Source organism: Cotesia glomerata, linkage group LG1 (genome assembly GCF_020080835.1).
Source record: "Cotesia glomerata isolate CgM1 linkage group LG1, MPM_Cglom_v2.3, whole genome shotgun sequence".
NCBI lineage: Eukaryota > Metazoa > Arthropoda > Insecta > Hymenoptera > Braconidae > Cotesia > Cotesia glomerata.
The window spans coordinates 10,317,512-10,344,197 of NC_058158.1; the positions used below are offsets into that span (position 1 = coordinate 10,317,512).

Consider the following 26,686-nt stretch of genomic DNA (forward strand, 5'->3'; position numbering starts at 1 on the left):
AATATTCTTTTTCAAACACATTGATATTAATATAACTTTGTATAAATATGAAATCTTATTATTAAACACTATTTCGTAAAAAATTATGATTTGAAAAATTTTTTATCAATTTCTTTACCAATTTTTATTATGAAAATAAAAATAACAGACGTCTGACAAATTTTAGTTTTTTTTAATGAAATATTTGTAGTAAAATTATTTTTTAATTCTAATTTAATTAATGATCATTAATCTTCGAAGAAAAATTTTTTTAGACGTCTGCTAGTTTCATTATTATATTTTTAATTTAATAAATTGGTAAGTTAAAACCATAATACTGAAATCAGCTGACTTCTGATGATTTTTAGAACTTTTTTAAACAAATAAATTATAATAAAAATTTTCTAAAATATTTCACTTGTAAAAATCAAAAAAATTTATTGTTACATTAAAAAAAAAATTTTTTTTTTAATACTAAGGGGGTATTCTAGTCTAGAAGCATGAATTTCAGTGTTTGCGTGATTGCAAAATATTTTACTTTTAATGAAATTCGTAAAATCTATTTACTAGGACTTTAAAAAAATTGAAATACACTATGACGCACACCAAGTACGTTCCAAAATTTTTTTTAAATTTTTAAATTTACAACAAAATTTTTTTTTAATTTCCGAAAATCATATACAATCATATCGGTTACTTGGATTTTTTAATTTTTTTATTTTATATCTTTTTGTAAAGAAAAAAATTTTTTTTTATTAATGATCTTATGAACGTGGACTTGGCGCGATTTTTTTACAGTGAAACTGTTTTTGTTTGAATTTTACAGATATATAAACATATACAATATTATCGGAGCATACATGTGCAAAGTGCGGGTTGCGGTCAAATCATCACATCGACAACATTCCAAATTATTAAAACTCTAGAAAATTTAAAATTCCGCTACATTCAAAGTTTATAAAATACATTAGCTTAAATAGAATAACAGCCGAAAAACAATTTTGTAAATTATAAAACACCGGGTTATCGAATAAAAGTAAATATAAATCTTATATTCCTCAAGAGTTAAAATTAATTTGATTTCGAAAAAGGGTTGTTCCGACGTATATTCATCCGAATACTCATCTATCCGAATAATGATTCGGCCGAAAATTACTCATCCAAAAAATTGGAAATTTTTCTTAGATGGTCCACCTTTACAATCATGAAATTTGAGTGTTTTCCATACATGCTTGTAAATTAAAATAAAATTAATTAATTTAAAATTAATTAAAAAAAATTTCTAATCTAATTATAAAATTATTTACATTTTTCGGCTAAATGAGTGTTCGTCTGTTCATTCATTTTGGCGTATAAATTTTCGTTGTTATGTTTTTTAATTTATTGAGACTTTGTAACTTTGAAAGATTCTATTAATATAGCTTTAGATTTTCTTTATTTAAGATTATATTTTTCGGAATTTTAAAATTTGTAAAATTAATTATTTTAAATTACATTTAATATTTACTTTCTAAGTTCTAGTAATTTATTAATTCGGAATGTTGTTAGTCTGACTAGTTGACTGCAACCCCAAAGTGCAATACATAACACCGCATTGATAAAGAAATATATAAACCCACATCGACATATGTTTATAATATCAATGGCATGTGCAATTCACAATAATACACTCATAGAATCAGACTAAACTCACACTTTAGTCCTCATGTACCCCACTTGATGGAATTCCTGAGCGCTGATTGGTCATTGCTCAATAAAAATATAAACTGTAATGTAAAATCCGCTCTCCAATTGCCTCTCATTTCAACCAAAGATCTTCACTTGCACTTGCTATGTACTATATACTATATACTATATACTATATACCGACAGCTCCAATACATCGCTATGAGTAACAACAGTTAAAAAATTCTCACCACCTACGTCTCGAATATTTTTATTCGCCATACAGTAAAACTGCAATCCAGGCTCAGAATTCAAGATTTATTGTTAGTTGAGTCACAACTTTCGGAGACCAACATCCGTCCACACTTCACTGTCAGCTCAACCGTTATCAATAAACAACACCAAACAAAGCGTCTACTGATTCTTTTCTGGATAACTTTCTTTCATACTTCTCGGATTACTTTTTATGACAGGTAAGATTTTTAAAAAATATTCTCCAGTGTTTATTATTAAAATTTAGTGACATAAATTAACAAACAGCTGATTATTTTTTTATTTTTTTTTTAATAATAATAAATGTCTAAAAAATTTCATTTATTATTTTTTTATAGCTTCTAAAGATGGAATAATTTAAATAAATTTTTTAAATTATAATTTATTTGTTAAAAAATTATGACACTTAAATCAGCTGATATTAAATTTTTCTTTGTTAATTAAATTAGAATTTAAAAAAGATTTTTTAACAATAACACTTACAGATTTTTATTTTTTTCTATTTCTTTTTAATTAAATAATTAATTTTTTTAATAAAAAAAAACATAAAAATCATCAAATGTCTGCTAATTTATTTTATTTTAATTTTTTTTTTTCTAATAAATATCTAAAAAATTATTTATAAAAAATTTCATTTATAATTTTTTTAAAGCTTCTAAAAATTGAATTATTTGAATAAATTTATTTGATAAAAAATTATGTCATTAAAATCAGCTGATATTAAAATTTTTTTCATTTTTTTTAGTTTAATTAAATTAGAATTTAAAAAAATATTTTTTAAAAATACCACTTATAGATTTAAAAATTTTTCTTTTTATTTTTTCTATTTCTTTTAATTTAATTAATTTATTTTTATTAATTATTTATTTATTTAACAAGAAAAATCATCAGATGTCTTCTAATTTAATTTATTATTAAAAAAGTATCATAGAATTTATAAATTTACTGGTGACCCATTAACACAAATATAATAATTATAGGAAGAAGAAAGTTTGTTGACCTGGAGCAACCAGGTTGGGTTGATAGTGTCTTCATTTTTTGATAAGTCCTCCAAAAGCAGCAAAATGGCAAGCCTACACGTGGTAGGAATACTTATTTCGGTGCTGCTGCTGATCAGCACAGAAAAAACCGCTTCATTCTTCATGGACTTTGGCGACGCTCGGGAAATCCTGAGCTTTTCTCGCGAGGTCGCGATCGGTACTTTTGAGTCATTGGAGTGGATTAGAAAAGACGAAAACAACACTGGTGAAGATGATTACACGTTTATTAAAAGAACGGAAAAAAGAATCCTCAAGCTGATGAAACAGAGCAACCAGCGTCTGGAGGACCTGCAGCGTCAGCTGGACCAGCGGGCAGGTGAAATAATTGATGAAGTAATTAAAAAAGTGCCTCAACGTGAGCGGTTGAACCGTGATATGGATAGTTTAAATGAATTGCTAGGAAGAATTAATGATATTTATCAGCAGTACATTGAGTATTACACGTATGAAGACAAGTATGAAGTTTACACGAGGTTGGATTTTGCACGGAACTGTGTTTCGCTGGAGATGGGTGCTTTGCCGGATCTGCTGGCGTCTGTTCATAGGATTGTTATGAAGAAAAATGTGTTGAATTCTTTTGCTGAAAATAGCCAGGTAAATATTTACTTTCATTTTTAATTGATTATTGTTTATTTATTAATGATACTGAAGCTTACCTACATTCAAAATTTTTTCATTATTTATTATTATTATTACAAATAAATAAGAATTTTGCTTTATTAAATAATGACTTTTGTTAAATTGCACTGTACTTTCTTAAATATTGACGTTTTTAAAGATATAAGCTCATTCTGGTGTTACACTCATCAAGAGCTTTCATTTGAGTACCCACATACATATTTGATATATTTTTCATATATACATATATATAATATATAATATATATTAATATATGAAAAATTGATGTGGATACTCAAATGAAAGGTCTCGATGAGTGTAACATCGGAATGAGCTTATATCTTTAAAAATGTCAGTAGTTCACAAGATACAAGGTCAGTTTTTAATTATGTTAAATTGCACTGAACTTTTTTAATTATTGACATTTTTTAAGATATAAGCTCATTCCGATCTTACACTCATCAAGAGCTTTCATTTGAGTACCCACATGCATTTTTGATATATTTTTCATATATACATATATATAATATATAAAATATATGAAAAATTGATGTGGATACTCAGATGAAAGGTCTTGATAAGTGTAACATCAGGATGAGCTTATATCATTAAAAATGTCAATTGTTCACACGATACAAGGTCATTTTTTAATTACGTAAATTGCACTGTACTTTCTTAATTATTGACATTTTTTAAGATATAAGCTCAGCCTGATGTTACACTCATCAAGAGCTTTCATTTAAGTACCCACATGCATTTTTGGTATATTTTTCATATATACATATACATAAAATATATAAATATATAAAAAATTGATGTGGGTACTCAAATGAAAGGTCTCGATGATTGTAACATCAGGATGAGCTTATATCTTTAAAAATGTCAATAGTTCTCAAGATACAAGGTAATTTCTTAATTATGCATCTAGAGATAGAAAATTTTTAAATGCAGCCTAAATATTTATCATAATAAAAGGCACAGTTTCAAGTCAAGACCTTTTCTTATTCTCTTAATAATGTAGATGAAAAAAATTTAATTAATAAAATTTCACATTTAAAAATTAAAAAAAATTATTATTGTAATTGATTTGTTTTAAAAATTTTTAATAACAGCTGGCAGGTAACTTCAGTATCATTAATTAAATTGGTATTAAAAAAATTCCATAATTAAAAATTAAATAAAAATTATTAATGGAAATTTTTAAAATAATTTTTGTTATTGCAATTAATCTGCTAAAAAATTAAAAATAAATTAAGCAAACACTTTAGTATTGATTGGTAAACTCAAGTTCTCGTATTGTCTTGAGATAATGTGCATTCCGGAGTTGATATTGAATTCAAACAATAAAGTACACTTGGAAGTACTAGTTAGTGTGAAAAATATACTTTTATATAAATAATATAATATATGCTTGTATGAGAAGTAAAATAAAAAGATAAGAAAATATAGTGTGCGCTGAATATGAATTGTCAAGCAAAGACCGATTACGCACTACAGAGAATTAAAAAAGGAGTGAGTGGGGTCACGCGGAATGTGCTGGCGTTGCAGAGCCAGTAGAGAGTACTTGCTAAGTACGTGAGAGTAAATAAAATGTAATGAAAATCAAGCTAAAAGAGTTTGGTAAAAGGAGAGAGGAGATAAGTGTCCTGCGTTTCGTTTGTCATACGGGTCTACGGGCGGAAGTAGGGGAAAACGGTAAAAACCCGAATCCTGAATAGAACCGCTCGATCAGCTTCAGTTCCTCGCATCGCTTCAAACCATCATGTTCTTCCTTTTTTATGTTTTTTACTCGAAAAATATTTTGTGTCAAGTGCGCACACGCGATATAATATGTGTTGATGTTTAAACTGTACGCTAATGTCAAACTCATTGTTTGTTTTATTGAGTCATAAATTACAAGTCATTTGATTGTATTTGATAAGATTCGTTACATAAATTAATTTTGTGACGGAAAAGTTTTTATTACGTAGATATTTTAGTTTTTAAAATAGTTAATTAAAAATTTTGTCATTAAAGTTAACAGCCACTTTTTTATTTTTCTTTAATTAACAAATTTGTTCCGAAAATAATTGTTAAAAACTTGCATTTTTAATTTTTTTTAAATTTTGGTGAATTTTTTTTGATATAATTTATTTGTTAAAAAAATTATTAAATATCTATTAAATTAATTTGAATAAAAATTTTATATTAAAGTTAGCAGTCACGATCATTTTTTAATTTTTTTAAAGAATAAATTTGTTCCAAAAAATTATTTTTAAAAAATTGAATTTTTAATTTTTTTGAATTTTTAAGTCAATTTTTTTTGCCAAAATTTGTTGAAAAAATTATTAAACATCTGCTAAATTAATTTAATAAAAATTGAAACACTAAATTTAATTTTTTTATTTATTAAAAACTAAAAAATAGTTTTCAGAAATTGCACTGGTAGTTTTTTAAAAATGAAAACATTGTTTATTTTTTTGTATTAATTTTTTCAATAGAAAAAAAAATTTTAAATGTCAGCTAACTTTATTGTCATTTAAAAATTAGATTAATATATTACAATTATTTAGAATAAAATGTACCTTGATCTACCTTAACAAAGAAATAATAACAATGCTAAAATACGGAAATAAAAAAGGTAAAATTACGCATCGGGCAATGTTCTTAATGATTTATGACATCAATCACATGCGATTAGCGGAGTTTACATTGAATTGAATTTATAATTTTATAAAACCTGGTAGTAGTAAGATCTCTCAAGGTTTCACTTGCAGTTGGTGATTGTACATGCTTGCGTGGACAATTGAATTTATCTCAAACATCCAATATCTTTATCGCGTATGTTTAAACCCCACATTAATATTTTTGAATAATTAAACCTAACAATAATAAGTGAAGTGATGGATAAAAATAAAAAGTGACTTTATCTACCAGCTATAATAATTATTTTACCAGTGCGATCCGATTAATTAACCAACGTGAATTTTTATTGATTATTTGTTGTACGTTACGTAAACTGGGTCAGTTTTAATCCACAGGAAAAATAAAAAAGTGCTTAAAAAATTAAAATAAAACAATGGGGAAACTGTGGACTTTGTTGTTAATTTTTTGTTCGTCATCCTGGGCAATTAAGGACAATTTTTCAGCGGTAGATAAATTGCGATACGATTTATTGTTACTCCAAAATTTACCAATTCAGTCAAGATCTGGAAGAGATGATAAAAATGATGTTTATTTTAAAGTATTTGAAATTTATGACAAATTCAGTGAAAAAATAACTAATGAACATTTAAACACAGGCAAACGTCACTTGAACTCATTAAATTCATTGAGACTGTGGGCATTAGTACAGAAAGATATGAATATTATTGAAGGAATGTACAGCAATTATTTACAAAAATTACACACTGTTACGCAGACTTTTGAGCCAATAAATATTGAGTATTGGAATAATTTTGCTGATGTTGTTTTTACGCATCCAAATGTATCGATTTCAGCAGCTTTGGAGCGCATCTCAGATGTTATTATCCAGCAAAATTTGTTTATTGATGCTTACAAGGTGTTTTGTCAATTAATTTATTAATTAATGTCAATTTATATTACTTAATATATTCAATTTTTAATTTTTTGATAAATTTAATAATTATTTTTATTTATTTATAAATAAATAAATAATTAAATAAAAAAATTATTTAAAATAATTAAATAAAAAAATTATTTAAAAAATTGAATTTATGTTTTATTAATTAATTTACTAATTAATGTCAATTTATATTATTTAATATATTAAATTTTTAATTTACTGACAAATTTAATGATTATTTTTTTATTTTTATTTATTTATAAATAAATAAATTAAATATTAAATAGAAAAATAATTGAATAAAAATAATATAATAAAAAATTAAATGATAATTTGTTTATTGACGCTTACAAGGTGTTTTGTCAATTAATTTATTAATTAATGTCAATTCATATTATTTAATACACTTAATTTTTAATTTGCTGACAAATTTAAAAATCATTTTTTTATTTTTATTTATTTATAAATAAATAAATAAATAATTTGAGAAATTTAATAAAAAAATAATTTACAATAATTAAATAAAAAATTAAATAAATAAAAATAAATAAATAATTATGTTGGTTTTTTTTTTATTGTCTAGGAAGCTATAGCGCAAATATGTGACGAACAACAGTCTCCTCAGCAATTACTGTATAATTTGTATAATATTATTGCGATGACTGAAATCAGAGGGTTCATGATGATGCAATTCTCATACACAATACTTCGAGTGCATAAAAATGGTATTTATAAACAATTAATGCGATTTTCTTTTATTGAAAGCAGAAAGAAATTTTGTTGCGTGGTTTATTTTTTATTTAAAACACTTTTTGGAGTTATTTGTTTCGATAGTGTGAGATAATAATTATATTCTGTGAGTTATCACTGTCATTCATTATATAAAAGTATTTTATTTTTAGTTATCTTATCTGCTTATAGACAAATGATTAGAACAAAGTTTATTTTTAAAGTTAACTCGTCGAGTCTTTGAATAATTAACTTTTCTATCTGTTTTCTTAATATTTTACATACAAATATTATTTTTAAAATAAATATGCATTTAAAATTTTTTTATAAAAAGAAAAATTTAATTTTAAAATAAATTATTAAAATTTTTAAGATTCTATAAAAAAATTATTGAAATAAAAGTTGTTCAAAATTTAATTATAAAAAAAAAATTTTTTTAAGATTTTTCAAAAAAACCAATATTTTCGCGATTCAAAAATAAAAATTCATAATGAAAAGTTCAAATTTTATTTTATAATAATTATGAATTTTAATTTTGGAATTACAGCGAAAGTATTTTTTTTTTTTTTTTTTAAATTATGAGAGACCTTTTTTTTATAGAATTGAATTTTTTAACAAATTTTGTTCAAAACATTTTTTTATAGGACCAATATTTTCGCCACAATATCAAAAATTTGAACTGTTATTTTAATAAATAATTGTATAATATTTTTAAATATATCTTGCAGGTACTTTTCACGATGAGAGACTAAAAACTCTTGATGATTATAAAATAAGAGTATCTGAAACATTAAGAGCAGTACGGACAGCAATGGCCTTTGCACCACGTGATCTTTGGAGATGTGATCCAGACAAGCATGTAGAAGGTATTATTAAAAGTTGTTTTGGTCATCAGAGATAATAAGTAATAATAAATAACAATGCATTAATATTATTTTCTTTTATTTATTTTAATTAGACGTAACTTACACTGAGTTGAAGCAATTATTCCAAGGCTACATAGTAAATGAAGTTGATCTAAATCCATCAAGTAGTTGTCGCGAAAACTGTGCTTACTACAGCTACTCAAACGTCCAAGGATGTTTCGGCGATATGTTCTGCGCTAAACAGCGTAAATGTAATGGAAAAGTCTTGAACTGTCAGTACTTTGACTCAGACATGTGGATTTGTCCGTCGGTAAGAAATAGTTTAGTATTCGGAGTGTTCTAAAAAATAAAAAAAATCTTACAATATTTTGCTCTGGTTCTTTGAACAGGATATTAACAGCAATCGGCGGTACGAGTATGTAGAGTACGAAAACGGCCGAGTGTTCGGCAAAAAAGGAAGTTGTAAAAAGCCAATTACTAAAGTTGACAGTTGGTGGCGATGGATATTCTGGCATTGCAGCTACTGTATGTGTTACTGTGATGATCATAACTCCAGCTCCGATCGTTACTTCAATTTACGAGACGTTACTTCTGATGTTGCTAACAACAAGTAATTTATTTTTTTTTTATTAAAAAAAAGCTGCATTAGAAAATACTTTATTTCTAGGTACATAATTAAGAAATGACCTCGTATCTTGAGAACTATTGATATTTTTAAAGATATAAGCTCATCCCGATGTAACACTCATCGAGACCTTTCATTTGAGTACCCACATCAATTTTTCATATATTTATATATATTATATATATATATATGAAAAATATATAAAAAATGCATGTGGGTACTCAAATGAAAGCTCTTGATAATTGTAATATCGGGATGAGCTTATATCTTTAAAATCATGAATAATTAAGAAAGTACAGTGCAATTTAACAAAAGTAATTATTTAGTAAAGACCTTGTATCTGGTGAACTATTGACATTTTTAAAGATATAAGCTCATCCCGATGTTACACTCATCGAGACCTTTCATTTGAGTCCCCACATCAATTTTTCATATATTTATATATATTATATACATATATGTATATATGAAAAATATATAAAAAATGCATGTGGGTACTCAAATGAAAGCTCTTGATGATTGTAATATCGGGATGAGCTTATATCTTTAAAATCATGAATAATTAAGAAAGTACAGTGCAATTTAACAAAAGTAATTATTTAGTAAAGACCTTGTATCTGGTGAACTATTGACATTTTTAAAGATATAAGCTCATCCCGATGTTACACTCATCGAGACCTTTCATTTGAGTACCCACATCAATTTTTCATATATTTATATATATATTATATATACATATATATGTATATATGAAATATATATCAAAAATGCATGTGGGTACTCAAATGAAAGCTCTTGATGATTATAACATCGGGATGAGCTTATATCTTTAAAATCATCAATAATTAAGAAAGTACAGTGTAATTTAACAAAAGTCATTATTTAGTAAAGACCTTGTATCTGGTGAACTATTGACATTTTTAAAGATATAAGCTCATCCCGATGTTACACTCATCGAGACCTTTCATTTGAGTACCCACATCAATTTTTCATATATTTTCATATATATTATATATACATATATATGTATATATGAAATATATATCAAAAATGCATGTGGGTACTCAAATGAAAGCTCTTGATGATTATAACATCGGGATGAGCTTATATCTTTAAAATCATCAATAATTAAGAAAGTACAGTGTAATTTAACAAAAGTCATTATTTAGTAAAGACCTTGTATCTGGTGAACTATTGACATTTTTAAAGATATAAGCTCATCTCGATGATACACTCATCGAGACGTTTCATTTGAGTACCCACATCAATTTTTCATATATTTTATATATTTATATATATTATATATATGTATATATGAAAAATATATTAAAAATGCATGTGGGTATTTAAATGAAAGCTCTTGGTGAGTATAACATCGGGATGAGCTTATATTTTTTAAAATATATATGTATATATGAAAAATATATAAAAAATGCATGTGGGTACTCAAATGAAAGCTCTTGATGAGTGTAACATTTGGATGAGCTTATATCTTCAAAAACGTTAATATTTAAGAAAGTTCAGTGCAATTTAACATAAGTCGTTATTTAATAAAGCAAAATTTTATTTATTGCTAGTTTAATTTATTGTATGAGTAATTGTTTTTATTTTTCAACAGAGTTATCACGGGATTTAAATTTATAAAAGTTAATCAAATAATCCATGTACAAATCCAAGAGGGTAGATTAACAGAGCGAGGTAGAATTGAAGAAAACAGCGCTTCTTGGAAGCCAGTTGATAATTACACGATCCGCGATCGCGGCGTCAACAATGGCGAAGATTATCACACTTTGTCATGGGAAAAACGAGCTATTGATTTGGATGATCTCACCGCGCCTGATGAACATATTTTAACTGGTGAGTCACATCGAAAAAAATCTACATTTGTTCAGTAAAAAATTTTATTTTTTTTAATTACAGGTGTAAGATTTAGAATGGTAGGGTCTCACTTGAATTTTGAAGTACGCATCACTCCGTTCAACTATTCGTCTGGTTTGCTAATCAGGCCTTTCGAAAAGAGCCAGTGGACTGGCAATTTTAATACTGAAGTGTCTAATGGCAACAGTGAACAGAAAAGGTAATTTTTTTATTATTTATTTATTTACTAGAATAATCAGAGATATACATGATATAAAAAGACTTATTTTATGTAATATACTTTAATTTCTGTTAATTGAAACAATAAAAGTATAAATATAAAATAAACAGTGTGGAAAGAAATAAAAAAAATAAAAAATGTAATTATACATGATCAGTTCTATATGCAAAGTTAGCCGACGTTTTTAATTTTTTTTTATTTATTAAATAAGAAACAAAAAAATATTTTTTTTAAATTACATTTAAAGTTTTTCAATTTTTTTACAAATGAATTTTTTTTTTATTTTTTTAATAAAGAAATTTTTTTTTTTAATTTTTAAATGTCAGCTGACTTAATTAAAAATTTTTTTTTAATATTTGAATGCAACTATAGAAGATTTTTTAAGTAATTTTTTCATTGATAAAATAATTATTTATTTATTATTGAGTTTTTAATAACTAATAATTTAATGCCAATGCAGAAGAGAGCTGGTGATATCTAACCCAGATGTCCCGATCAGAATCCGCCAGCCGTCGTCGCCCGATTCACTCTCCAACCAATTTTTGAACTTCGGGCCCACCGACTTGGACAAAGATGCTGCACAATCAACGATACCATTTTTAGACACACAGCCTGTGATAACAAATCCACCATTTCCGCTCGCCGGAGCCGGTATCTATCACAAAGGACGCAGTGGTTCTGGTGGTTATATCGCTCTCAAGGCTATTACTTATGATTTTAAGGACCATCTACGCGCTGATGTTCCTTCTATACCAGCTATTTTGGAATTAAACCAAATTCCAGCACAATAATTATTAATGATACTAAAATTAAGAGACAAATAATTTTTTTAACAAAAAAATTTCATCATTAAAAATTCTAAAAAATTATTAATGCAATTTTTAAATAATTTTTTAGACTTAGTTTATTTTAAAAAAAAAAATAAAAAAATTTTTAAATGTCTCTTCTAATTTAATTTAAGTGTCATTAATTATTACCATGAATTTATTATTTTATTTTTTTGTATTTCAATTTGATAAGTTTAAATTAAGAACAAAGATTTTTTTGCCAAAAGATACAAATTACAGTGATAATAGTTAAGAGTAACTTTAATATTATCAAGTATGAATATTTTTTTTTTTTCTGAATTCTGAATAATTTTTAAATTTTAAATTGATAAGCATTCTGTTTATCTGAGATTTTTTCCATGACTAATAAGTAATCAATTTTTTTATCTACATCTTATTGTTTAAAGAGTTACGATAGTCATTCTGTGTAAGATTATTATAGCACGATGATAATTGATAATTGGCAATCATTGTGCTTAGGATGATTAATATATGTTCAATATATTATAATTATTTTTTACTTATACTTTAGTCAATTTTCTTTTTTATTAATAATTAATAACAACATTATAATTGATTAATGTCATTATTAATAAACGATAGAAAAATTATTTTTGTTTCAGTAATATGAGACTTTTTTTTAATATGTAAACGCTTGATTGAACACGTGGATTGTTTAAGAGTGTCTAATTTTATTATTATACAATTTATGAAAGTTTCAATAGTGCTGAGGTAAATAGAAAACAATGATTGGAAAAAATTTATAGAACAAATTATGACACTGAAGTACAGACATTAGAAATTTTATAATTACATTATTATAAAAAAAATTTAATTGAAAAATTTCTCATGTGAAAATTAAAAAAAAAAATATTAGTAGAAATTTTTAGAAGCATTTTTTTAATCGTAATTGATTTGTTAAAATTTCAAGTGTCTTAGGAAATTTATTGTTCACATTTTTTTATCTTCTAAGTGTACAAAGTGGAAATTTGACAATACTTTTACAAACTAGGTAACAAACTTTTTTATAACTAGAATGCAAGACTAAAAAAGAAAATGGGTCTTAAAAAAATGGATATGTTTAGGTAATTCAACATTGTGATTTTTTTATATTTAAAATATTAATTAAATGTTGAATTTTTTTGTTTAAGTAATTGAAGAAATAGAAATAGAATTGAGAAGAAATAAAAATTAAAAGTAAATTCAAAGTTTAAACTTTGATGCGATCGGCGAGAGAACAGCTGAGTCCAGTGTTGTCAGGCTCAATGTTAACTTCCTTGACGATTCCGTCCTCAACAACCAGAGAGTAACGCTTGCTACGAGTACCACCCAACACTGCGAGATCCATAGCTACATCAAGAGCTTTTGTAAATTCAGCGTTGGTGTCTGCTAGCATTCTCACCTATTTAATAACAAATTCATCTATATTGTTAAGAGAATAAGAAAAATTTTCACCGATAGTCAATTTATTATAAGTATTTAGGCTGCATTCGAAAATATGTTATCTCTAGATACATAATTAAAAAATGACCTTGTATCTCGTGAACTATTGATATTTTTAAAGATATAAGCTCATCCCGATGTTACACTCATCAAGACCTTTTATTTGAGTACCCACATCAATTTTTCATATATTTATATATATTATATATATGTATATATGAAAAATATATAAAAATTCATGTGGGTACTCAAATGAAAGCTCTCGATGAGTGTAACATCAGAATGAGCTTATATCTTAAAAAATATCAATAATTAATTAATGACCTTGTATCTCATAAACTATTGACGTTTTTAAAGATATAAGCTCATCCCGATGTTACACTCATCAAGACCTTTCATTTGAGTACCCACATCAATTTTTTATATATTTACATATAATATTATATATATGTATATATGAAAAATATATAAAAATGCATGTGGGTACTCAAATGAAAGCTCTTGATGAGTGTAACATCAGAATGAGCTTATATCTTAAAAAATATCAATAATTAATGAATGACCTTGTATCTCGCGAACTATTGACATTTTTAAAGATATAAGCTCATCCCAATGTTACACTCATCAAGACCTGTCATTTGAGTAACCACGTCAATTTTTTATATATTTACATATAATATTATATATATGTATATATGAAAAATATATAAAAATGCATGTGGGTACTCAAATGAAAGCTCTTGATGAGTGTAACATCAGAATGAGCTTATATCTTAAAAAATATCAATAGTTAAAAAAGTACAGTGCATTTAAACAAAAGTAATTATTTAATCAAGCAAAATTTTATTTATTTATAGTTCACAAGTCACGGCAGTCACATAGTGACTGCAAGGTTGCTAGTATTATTTATTTACATAAATATTCAAATGAAAAATTACAGTAAAGATAATTAATCTTACCTTGCCTGCAGCACCTTGGTCTTTTCCCCAAGCTGACATAACAAACGGATCGTTGACGCTAACGCAAGCTATCTCATGTATGCCCTTTGATTTTAATTCATCAGCTTTTGTTACATATCCAGGTAAATGTGTCTGAAATTATTGAAAGAATTTTTATTATTATTATTAATATTGATTAAAAATAATTGTTATGTAAAGAATTACTTGTGTCTACATTGAAACTTTACGTAAGTAATAGTTATAAATAAATAAATTATATTGATTATGCCATAACTTTAAAGAGTATTATAAATATAAATACACTTTTAATTTTTTCTATTGTTAAATCCTTGCGTAAGCATATTTTATTAGAAAAATTTTTTACTTAATATTTTTTGTGACTTTTTTTTTTAAATTATTCTAGAAAATAAAAATAAAAGATAGTCATGTGTTATAATTAAGAAATGACCTTGTATCTTGTGAACTATTGACATATTTAAAGATATAAGCTCATCCCGATGTTGTACTCCTCAAGACCTTTCATTTGGGTACCCACATCAATTTTTCATATATTTCATATATTTATGTATATTATATATATGTATATATGAAAAATATATCAAAAATGCATGTGGGTACTCAAATGAAAGCTCTTGATGAGTGTAACATCAGGATGAGCTCATATCTTAAAAAATGTCAATAATTAAGAACTGACCTTGCTATCTTGTCAACTAATGATATTTTTGAAGATATAAACTCATCTCGATATTACACTCATCAAGACCTTTCATTTGAGTACCCACATCAATTTTTCATATATTTATATATATTATGTATATGTATGTATGAAAAATATATCAAAAATGCATGTGGGTACTCAAATGAAAGCTCTTGTTAAGTGTAACCTCGGGATGAGCTTATATCTTTAAAATCTATATATATATAAGCGAAATACCACTCACTCATCACGAGATCTCCGAAACTATTCGCCCGATTGACTTGAAATTTAGCATAGTTACTCCATTCGTGATGTAGACGCTCACTAAGAACGGATTTTACGCAATTCCTAGCCAAAATGAATTTTTCGTCTACCATCACATATGCCCTCCCTCCCTCCCTCTCATTCTTCTCCTCCCCTCCCGTGCCCTATAATCTTTCCCCTTCCCTATATCTCTCTCTTTTTTTGGGAGCGAAATATCATTTTGACCCTCTAATCTAAGAAACCATCAGTGGCACCCATAAATTATAGAACTCACCTCCCCCCGCAACCACCCACGCTAATCAACTGTTGCCATGGATACCGTTGCCATGGTTACCGTTGCCATGATTACCGTTGCCATGGTTACCGTTGCCATGGTTACCGTTGCCATGGTTACCGTTGCCATGGTTACCGTTGCCATGGTTACCGTTGCCATGGTTACCGTTGCTATGGTTACCGTTGCCATGGTTACCGTTGCTATGGTTACCGTTGCCATGGTTACCGTTGCTATAACAACTGTTAAAATAAATAAATTGTAATAACAAATTCGGTTGTAAATTAAATTCAGAGGAATGATTAGAATAAAAGTAGAAAGTTACTAAATATTAATATTCTATACAATTATTATTCAACAGTATTATTCTATACAATGTTAGGCAAATACATCGATTTTTATCGATTGATTGTTGGGACAGTAGGAATTCATAATCATACTTTTTTTAAGAAAGAATAGCTAAATCATTAATAACTGAAATAGCTAATATGTATTGGAATGATCATGAAGGATGAACTCCATTATATCATAAAACAGATAAATATAACATAAATATTAATGTTGATATTGTTAAATGATTATACTGATTTTAATGATTAAAATTAAAATGGTAAATTGTGTTTGATGTATCTTCTCTAAAATTTCACAACAATATCGTTAAATTATTATAAAAAAAGGTAGATTTAAGATAATCTATATATATATAAGCGAAATACCACTCACTCATCACGAGATCTCTGAAACTATTCGCCCGATTGACTTGAAATTTAGCATAGTTACTCCATTCGTGATGTAGACGCTCACTAAGAACGGATTTTACGCAATTCCTAGCCAAAATGAATTTTTCGTCTACCATCACATATGCCCTCCCCTCCCTCCCTCTCATTCTTCTCCTCCCCTCCCGTGCCCTATAATCTTTCCCTTCCCTATATCTCTCTCTTTTTTGGGAGCAGAAATATCATTTTGACCCTCTAATCTAAGAAACCATCAGTGGCACCCGTAAATTATCGAACTCAACCCCCCTACAACCACCCACGCTAATCAACCGTTGCCATGGTTACCATTGTCATGGTTATCGTTGCCATGGTTACCGTTGCTATGGTTACCGTTGCCGTGGTTACCGTTGCCATGGTTACCGTTACCATGGTTGCCGTTACCATGGTTACCGTTATCATGGTTACCGTTGCTATAATAACTGTCAAAATGATTGATTTTAAATTTTATCGATTGACTGTTGGGACAGTAGGAATTCATAATCATACGTTTTTTAAGAAAGAATAGCTAAATCATTAATAACTGAAATAACTTATATGTATTGGAATAATCATGAAGGATGAACTCGATTATATCATAACACAGATAAATTAAACATAAATATTATCAAGTTGATATTGTTAAATGATTATACTGATTTTAATGATTAAAATTAAAATGGTAAATTGTGTCTGATGCGTCTTCTCTAAAATTTTACAACGATATCGTTAAATTATTATAAAAAACGGTCGATTTAAGATAATTTCTAATAAAATGAGTAATAATAAATATATTTTTAATACCACTTAATTTGTTATGAATTTATTAATAACTAGCTGATACCCGCCCGCTTCGATAGGAATACAATAAATTTTTATGGTGTAACCTAGATGAAAAATATAAACAAAATGGTTAATTTCAAAAGATAATGAATATAAATTTTGAATTAGAGAAAAGTGATTGTTTGTGATGACCGGTGGTAGCGAGTATTAAAGATATGGGAAAAGTAGTTTATTATTAACAGTTTGTTAAGATTAAAAAAATTATGGACATGTTTTAAAATTTAATAATACTAGGAAGCGGAGCAGAATAGGAGATAACGATAATTATTAGGTGAATCGTTCCAACATTCACGTAACAGAATAATGTGAGGAGGAAGAGATTGAGAAAGAAATAGGAAGGACCTTCTTAATAAGAGTTTACAGAATATGCGAGAAAAATTCAGATAGCTCGGACAGGGATTCGAACCCAGAACCTTCCGGTGACATGTCGGCTACTCTACCATTTGACCTATCCGGTCTAGACTAAATGTTTAGGATAACATTATTATAATGGGAACGCATCTCATTACACAGTACGTCATGGGTGATGCGGAAATCTGTCTAATGACAGATTTACTGACTAACTGACCCATTGATTGATTGATTATTAATAATAAAATACTTTTCTCATATATTTAATACTCGCTAACACCGGTTATCATAAACAATCACTTTTCTCTAATTCAAAATTTATATTAATTATCTTTTTTTGAAATTAATCATTTTGTTTATATTTTTCATCTAGGTTACAACATAAAATTTTATTGTATGCCCAGCGAAGCGGGCGGGTATCAGCTAGTATATTATATACAAGTATATATGAAAAATATATCAAAAATGCATGTGGGTACTCAAATGAAAGTTCTTGAGGAGTATAACATCGGGATGAGCTTATATCTTTAAAAATGTCATTATTTAAGAAAGTACAGTGCAATTTAATAAAATTCATTATTTAATAAAGCAAAATTTTGTTTATTTATAGTTTACGTGTCACGGCAGTCACATAGTGACTGCAAGGTTGCTAGTAATCATTAACATTTTAAAAAATTCCTCATATTTTCTAATCAGCTGTTTTTATCTACGCATAAAATAAAATTATCTACGGCATGAAATGCAAAAAAATAAATTACCAAACTAATTGTTTGTTAAAAAAATTAAGTTAAATATATAACCTTAGAACATCCAGGAGTAAAGGCACCAGGAACGCCAAAAATAATAATTTTTTTGCCAGAAGCAAGCTCAGCTGAGTTTACTTTGTTGCTGGGTGCATCTTCATACAAATCAACTGAAGGCAGCTTGTCACCAATCTATGAAGTAAAAACATCATATATTATTAATATTAAAAAAAAAAAAAGATAATATCAATAATTAATAATAATTAAAATAAAAAAAAACTTACGGAGATAACCATGGCTCTAGGAGAAACGTGAAAACCTCGTTTAACACAAGACAACGACGAACGTCCTACAACGGCAATGGCGCGACTGATGTATTGAGTCATCTGTTTTACGTTATTGTATACTTATATACAAGTGCACTTTTAATCGATCGTATTTTTTTTTTCAGCTCTTTAGTTTTCAGGAAATTACAGAAATTGTCTGAGCATGACAACCTCGAGCCGGCTTTTAATGACTTGCTTTACGCAATATCACTTGATTGTTACATAAATAGACAATCGACTTATTTTTAATTACTAATTGATCAATTCGATTTGTCTGTGTAAGTAATTTGTCTTTTGTTTATTTTTTTAATGGACTTTATTGTAATTATAGGAATTTTTAAAGGTTAAATTACTTATTTCGTTAACTAAATGCTAATTATTATGTCTCGTAAAAAGTGTAGAGTACAATTGAAGCTAGATATCTAAAATGTTAGATAAAAAACTAGAAGTTACCGGTAAGACGAGGTGGGATTGTTTTTTTATCTCGCAAGCGACAGCAGCGTCCTCTTTTCTTTTAATAAATTAATACAATTTCAAATTGCGCGCGCTAGAAATATTTCGCGCGCTGTTTTTAAACGGCCAATCAGCGCCAAGGTGCCCCCATATTTGAGACTTCGAATTCCTGCGCGTTGTTACTGCGCATTAACGGCCATTACAAGTTCCGGGTGACACGAAAATGTCTAGCTCCGTGTTTTTTTAGTGTATTTATTGTTTTTTTGGAGTTGTTTCACAGTTTTTAATGAGTTTTTTAGTCTTCGCGCGTTAAATTCACGCTCGAAATAATAATTTATAAAAAACATTGATGTTTTATATGCGTTAATAGTTATTAAAGTCAGTCGCAAGTGTATGGAAATAAAGTTAGCCGACATTTCAAAATTTATAGAAATTTTTTATTGAAATAATTTTAATTAAACAATTAAAAAAAAATTTCACATGTAAAAAACTTGAAAAACTATAAGTGAAATTTTTTAAAAATATTTTTTAGCTATAAATTAATAAATTAAGTAGAATAAAAAAATTAAAAATGTCGGCTAACTTTATTATTATCGCATGAAAATTAAATTAGCCGACATTTAAAAATTTTTATAATTTATTTTATTGAAACATAATTTTTAAAAAATTAAAACAAAAATTTTCACACGTAGAAAATTCCAAAAATTATACGTGGAATTTTTTAAAAATAGTATTTTAGTTCTAATTTTTAATTAATAAAATAAATCAAAAATTTTTAAGTGTCGGCTAACTTAATTTTTATTATTATCGCGAGTGTCTTGAGTGGAAATCAAATTTGTGTGTTGGTTTTTTTTTTGTTTTTTGTTATTGTTTTAGTGCGGGAGTGTTTTTATTTTTTTTTATTGTGACTTAAAAAAATTTAATTATAAAAAAATAAAAAAAATATTCTTCTTTGTGTCAAGGTTATTGAAAATACATACTGCGTAGTTAATTTCATGATCCAAATTTTTTTTGGTATCAGTAATTAATTATTGAATGATAAAGTAATAATTGGTAAGTAGTCAATTTATTGTCTTCTAATTATTTTTTTTTTCAATTTTTACTAATCACTTTTTTTTATTACAGGAATTTCCAGAGAGAGAAAAAAGATGGCATTCAAGAGGCATAAAATGGTGAGTGATATTTTAAAATGTTTAATTTTATTGTTAAATTCAATTTAATTGATAATTTTTTGTAGCATAATTATGATACTAAAAATAAGCTAGCTGGCAATTTTTTAAATTCTAAAAGTGCTTCTAAAAATTGTCACTGATAATTTTCTTTAATTTTTACAAGTGGAATTTTTTTATTTAATTTTTTTCATAACAATTTAAGGTAAAAGACCCAGTTATTGATACTGGCCTAGTTGTTTGACACTTGCAATTTTATTCTAATTAAAAAAATAAAATTTTCTCAAAAAACCAATTATTTTAAAATTTATAATTAAAAAATTATATTTATTAATTTATCAGAGTTAATTTGTTTTTTTTTTTTAATTAAACTAAAATTGTAAGTGTCATTAACTAGGCCAGTGTCAATAACTGGGTCTTTTACCTTAATTGTTATAAAATTCTTAAAAACTTTCTAATGTCTGTCAACTTAAGTGTTATGAATAATTATAAAAACTTGTAAAGATAGTTTTCTAATTATTTGTTGAACAAATTATTAAAAGCCTGCTACTTTTAATTTTAGTTTATTATTTCTAAAAAACAGTAAAATTTTTTTTTGAATTTGAGGTTAGTAAGGTAGAGCTCATATTAACCTTTGAGCTTTCTCATAAACTCAACAGATATCGTTACTTGTCTCTTAAAAATTTTTGTACAAAATATTTTAAAAAATTTTATTAATCAATTTTTTTTTTCTAAAAAAAATTCTTTTCTTTTTTTTATCAATTAAATTTATAATTTTTTTAAATTTAGAATTATTTTTTTTTACTAAAAAAAAAACTTAGAAAGCTAGTTCAAAAGGATCAAGTAACACGATAGTAAGGGGTTGAATAAAATCAGAATTACCTATACTAGGCCTTGCCTTGAACTAGGGTCTCTTTCTTTCTTTTCATTATTTTTTTCTCGAATTTTTTCTTGACATTGAATCTGACACGCCAAGGAGGAGCGATTCGCATCCGGGTTATTAAAAGCGGCCCCTGTGAACTCCACTTCAATGTTCAGAAGTAATAGGAATAATATCTGTATTTACTAAATTAAATGATCGAATTTCAAAATATTCCGTCTCTATTTAATGTCAATATTAGCCCTTGGATCACAAGACAACTAAAAATTAGATTACCTGTCGTGATTATTTTGGAACTTTTCAATCAAGCAAGTCTTTTCAACCGGTTAAAAATTTTTAAATTTTATTCAAAGACTTGTACTTTATGGTATTAGGGGTGATCCATAAATATTCAGCGCAAGTGTCAAAATCAAGGGCTTCGTCAATATCTATATACCAATTTATAAATAAAAGGCTTCTTACTTATACGCAGTGTGTAGTGTGTAGGGCATTTATTTTATGTAAGTCATAAGTTTGCTTCCACGTCATACATCATGTCAATTATAATCTTTGGCAGTGTTTTATATAAATTCATAACTTGATTACACACATTGAATTGCACACGTGAGGCATCTTGACGTATAACGTCAGCAATTTAATATTTTTGCAATATAAATTATAGGTATATTACTTTTTTTTTTGTTATATCATGCGAGTCGAGAAGCTTTAGATGTTTTATTAGAAACACTTGTAAGATCACTTTAGGCTTTTTTTATTTTTAAAAAAATTATTCTTTGGGTTAAAAAATTTTTTTATTATTTTTAAAGAGAAAAATCAATTTTTTAGAAGAGAAAATATTTTATTTTAAGAGAAAAAATAAAGATTTCAATCACTTTTTTGCCTTTAAAAGTTGGAAATAATTTTTTGATGTTTTTGATATATTTTTTTTTCAAAAATACATAAAAAAAACGAACAATTAAAAAAAAAAAACAAATTAAATATTACAATTTTTTAAAAAATTTATAAATTTTTTTTTAAATTTGTTAAAATAGTGATAATAAATTTTTTTTTATAATTGTTCATTTTTTTATGTATTTTTCAAAAAAAATATATCAATAAAAGTAAATAGAAATTTCGTTCAAAAAAATGAAAATTAAAATCCCACTTATAAATATTTACCTAAAAAAATAATTATTTTGAGCAAAATAATTTTTTCTTAGTTGAAATAAATTTTTTTTTTAATACTAAAAATTTCCTCGTTTTCTTATTTGTATTTATCTTTTTATTCTTACTAAAACGGGACAAATTAACGATAAATAATTTACATAACAACGCAAGTTAAATACATAATTAAAAATAAATAAAATGAATAATTTAGATTAAGATTTAGATATTTAGATAGTTTTATTGGTCGGATATTAAAACAAGTTTGTTACAATAGTTATATCCCATAAAGTATATTTTAGCTTGCCAAAGCAAAACGTATTTATACATGTCTAGGTGTTAAAACAGGATTGTAAAGCGAACACAGAACTGTCAATTATAATTTAGTTCGTGTAAGTGTGAAAGTTCGTGTCAAGATCTGCTGATTCAGTCTTTTCTGGCTCGCGTTTCTCTACTAAATTTCTCGAAAATGTCACAGCGATTCATATCATACCTCACAGATATACAATACTTGAATTTAATTATCATGTCAAATAAATAAATACATAAATACATATTAACATAATTATTCCTTTATTCACTAAAACTAAAACTTAATAGTTTTACTTGCGTCAGCCGATTTAGATTTTTATTTATTTTTATCCTTAACAATGCAGTAATACAAGATGTTACACAACCTGGTATGAATATACCGTACGCAAAAAGCTGGGTATTGATATTATTTAACAAACAAGCCGGATGGTCAGCTTAATCGGCTACTGTTTCACTTTGTAATTTTAATACTGAAAAAAAGGTTTTTTAAAAAAGTTTAATAAAAAACAAACTGATCTTTTTTTGGTTCTCAAACCTTCAAATTAATTTTAAAGTATTTTAATTTATTATAAATTGTAATACTCATCCTCAATTTCATACATTTATAATAAAAAAAAATCCTAACCATTTGATAATAAAAATGTAGTAATAATTGAATAAAAAATAGATTAAAGGGATCAAACATACAAAGCGTTTTTCGGAGCGTGAAATCGAACACATAGAAATATTTTCTGTGTAGCCATATATATAGTTAATGTCTGGACAGTATATATGTTTTAGCAGCCAGTAACTAGTACCAGAATTTTTCTACTTTAATTGATTCAATCGGCGAAAAACACGGCGGTCGAGTCGTTTTACGAGTTTTCCTTCCCACCCCGAGTGGATGCGGCTTTAGCCGCCTTCATCCCCTAAAGCCAACCGCTGTAACGAGACGCCAAAGCCAACCCCTCGAGATCCCAACCCCTAAGCGATTTTCTCCGCTGTCTTTCTCTTTATTGCAATAGTTCTTTCTCATACAAAAGAACTTACTGAGATCTCTTCTTCTAAACTTGCAGTGTTGTACATCTCTTCTTGTGATTTCGGAACTCCCCTCAGGATATTGTAGAATCCGGCGGAGGCCCCTCAGGAGCTCGCGATATAATATGGAAACATTTATACACATTGAAATGTTGTGGTCTGCGGGTGGTGATGAATTTCCTCTTGTGTATTTACATATATTTATATATATGCATTCACTACGGGGATAGGGGTGTGAAAAGTTTTGCTGGGGGTAAAACACGGTAAAGACTTCGTGCAAGTACGTTTATTATTTTAATTAGAGCCTTTGGGTTCATCCAGATAGCTGTCGTGCTATGATGAGTGTCGCTGTCACTGAGAATGGTATTTTATCCGTTTATATTTCGTTTTACTTTGTAGGTTTTTATTTGTCAGGCCAATGCTATACTAAAGAAGATATGTTTCTTTTATAAAGATTTTTTTTAATTACATTCCATAATATTTTGTTACAAATATTTTTTTTCTCAGTGAATTTTTATTATATTTTTTTAAATATTTATTTGGGTAAAAATCGTTTTAAATATTTATTGTAATTAAAATTAAAATTTTGCTTTATTAAATAATGACTTTTGTTAAATTGCATTGTAATTTCTTAAATATTGAAGTTTTTAAAGATATAAGCTCATCCAGATGTTACACTCATCAAGAGCTTTCAGTTGAGTACCCACATGCATTTTTATATATTTTTCATATATAAATATATATAATATATATAAAAAATTGATGTGGGTACTCAAATGAAAGGTCTTGATGATTGTAACATCGGGATGAGCTTATATCTTTAAAAATGTCAATAGTTCACGAGATACAGGGTCATTTTTTAATTATGTTAAATTGCACTGTACTTTTTTAACTACTGAGATTTTCAAAGATACAAGCTCATCCCGACATAACACTCATCAAGAGCTTACATTTTAGCACTCACATGCATTTTGGTATAGTGTTGATATGTACATGTATATAATATATATAAATATATAAAAAATTGATGTGGGTACTCAAATGAAAGGTCTCGATGAGTGTAACATCGGGATGAGCTTATATCTTTAAAAACGTCAATACTTCACAAAATAAAAGGTCACTTCTTAATTATGTATCTAGAGATAGAGCATTTTTCAATGCAGCCTAAATATTTATCAACATAAATTGACTATCGGTGATAATGATATGAAACTTAAAAAAGGCACAAATTCAAGTGAAGACCTTTGCAATGACACTAAATTTCACTAAAAAAAAAAACCGATTTTATCATATAACTATTCTGGAAACAAAATTTTTCTTATTTTCTTAATACTGTATATTAAATATTTTGGGCGGGATCAAATGCTGCTGTCTATAAACTTGAATAGTTTATGCTTGAATAGGTCTCTTAAAATCCTAAAAAAAATTCAGAGAAACATAATAACTCCAGAATATTTTTTCGGTCAATATAAATGAAAATCGGTTGAGAAATTGAAGAGCTGAAAAAAAATTATGCAAGAAAAAATCCAGTAAATCTTTTTGGTACCTAAATTATTCCAAGAGTCGAGTAATAAATTCATAAATAATATTTATAATCCCAAAGGTCCGTTTTTATATTTTTTACAGCACATATTTTTGTTTTCCTCAAAAATGAACGGTTTAATATACATAAACACAATTTTTTACCTCTGGAAGGGTTTTTTTTACCTCTTTCGCTGTAAAATAGAAGGGTTATAGTTGTAATTTTAATTTATTGGCCATAAATAAATTACCAAAGTCATTAAAAAGAAAATATATACTCTTGCGCACATGTTTTTCCGATGAAAAAAAAGTCCTTGGTCATTAAAAGTGCAGATGTTTTTGAGCAAAGCTTCAAAAATTTTCTCTTTCAACAATACCAATAATTCACTTGGACTTACTTCGGAAATACTATCTAATTAAGTAATTAATTCTGTAAAATATTATAAATTAGTGCCGCGTGTTTCATCGATGACAAGCCGGAGCTTCCAGGCGCGAGCTATTTTGGATGAAAAGGTCTGTACATCTGACCGTTTTCTCAGTAAAAGGATTTAGTTAGTTTAAATTTAAAACCGATCGTTGAGGAAAAGATGTTATAGATATTTTACGAGCTAAGCGGAGAATCTCTTTAATCTGGGATCCATATTTCTTGGCACGGGGTCATTCGTATAAATTTCTAGTCTTGACGAAACCACAAATCCTACTTGGAAGTATCTGACCCAGTGACCATACTTGTAACTTATAAGCCGAATCCATATTAAGTTAAGAAAAAGACTAGACCTTCTTCTTGTTGAGTGTTAACTGGTGAAATAAAAAATAAGAAAATAAAGATGGAAAAGAGAGAAAATACAAGCGAGCGAACAGAACCAAACAAGTAAAAAGAGCCTTGAAGAAATACGACCGTGTAACAATAAATTGGAAAGTTGAAACGTCCGAGCTTTCACCCCTCAGTCTCAGTCACACTATCGTCTCTTACTCTGGTCCCTTTAAAGTTAAAATAAAGTCTCTTTATACTTAACTAAAAGTTTCTTTTCTATTTACAAACGAAACCCTACAACTTTTACTCTTTTTTCATCCCATAACTATTATATTTAGGTAAAAATTTTCTAGGTCTGAGTGTTAGCAGTGACCCCATCCCATCAACTGACCATTTATCACACCTTACAATATTTTCTCCAACCACCACTTTTGACTTCTGTATCTACTTATTTTACCAGAGTTATTTATCTTACTTATAGTTTACTGAGATATCCGCTTGCT

The 26,686-nt window shown here is 27.0% G+C and overlaps 2 protein-coding genes and 1 long non-coding RNA gene across 6 annotated transcripts; 2 read left to right on the forward strand and 1 right to left on the reverse strand.

Moving 5' to 3' along the window:
- Nucleotides 1–1,438: 1,438 nt before the first annotated feature.
- Nucleotides 1,439–25,483, forward strand: LOC123258750. Its single transcript, XR_006508132.1, has 3 exons — nt 1,439–1,553; nt 20,119–20,125; nt 25,472–25,483. It is a non-coding gene; the product is annotated as an uncharacterized LOC123258750 (long non-coding RNA).
- LOC123258726 lies at nt 1,831–12,811 on the forward strand. Of its 4 annotated transcripts, none has more exons than XM_044718914.1 (9): nt 1,831–2,117; nt 2,898–3,551; nt 7,724–7,865; nt 8,598–8,735; nt 8,828–9,045; nt 9,125–9,345; nt 10,979–11,217; nt 11,281–11,437; nt 11,919–12,811. In XM_044718914.1, exons 2-9 carry the CDS (start codon nt 2,982–2,984, stop codon nt 12,247–12,249), a joined length of 2,016 nt encoding a protein of 671 aa, XP_044574849.1. In that variant the 5' UTR covers nt 1,831–2,117; nt 2,898–2,981; the 3' UTR covers nt 12,250–12,811. The 4 variants fall into 4 exon arrangements, with proteins under 4 accessions (XP_044574849.1, XP_044574871.1, XP_044574862.1 ...); XM_044718936.1 differs by lacking the exons at nt 1,831–2,117; nt 2,898–3,551 and adding exons at nt 5,317–5,424; nt 6,302–7,116; XM_044718927.1 differs by lacking the exons at nt 1,831–2,117; nt 2,898–3,551 and adding exons at nt 5,321–5,424; nt 6,128–7,116.
- LOC123258744 (peroxiredoxin-5, mitochondrial) lies at nt 13,210–19,355 on the reverse strand. Its single transcript, XM_044718950.1, has 4 exons — nt 18,893–19,355; nt 18,666–18,800; nt 14,688–14,819; nt 13,210–13,687 (listed from the first exon to the last, which is right to left on the reverse strand). Exons 1-4 carry the CDS (start codon nt 18,992–18,994, stop codon nt 13,496–13,498), a joined length of 561 nt encoding a protein of 186 aa, XP_044574885.1. The 5' UTR covers nt 18,995–19,355; the 3' UTR covers nt 13,210–13,495.
- Nucleotides 25,484–26,686: the final 1,203 nt, after the last annotated feature.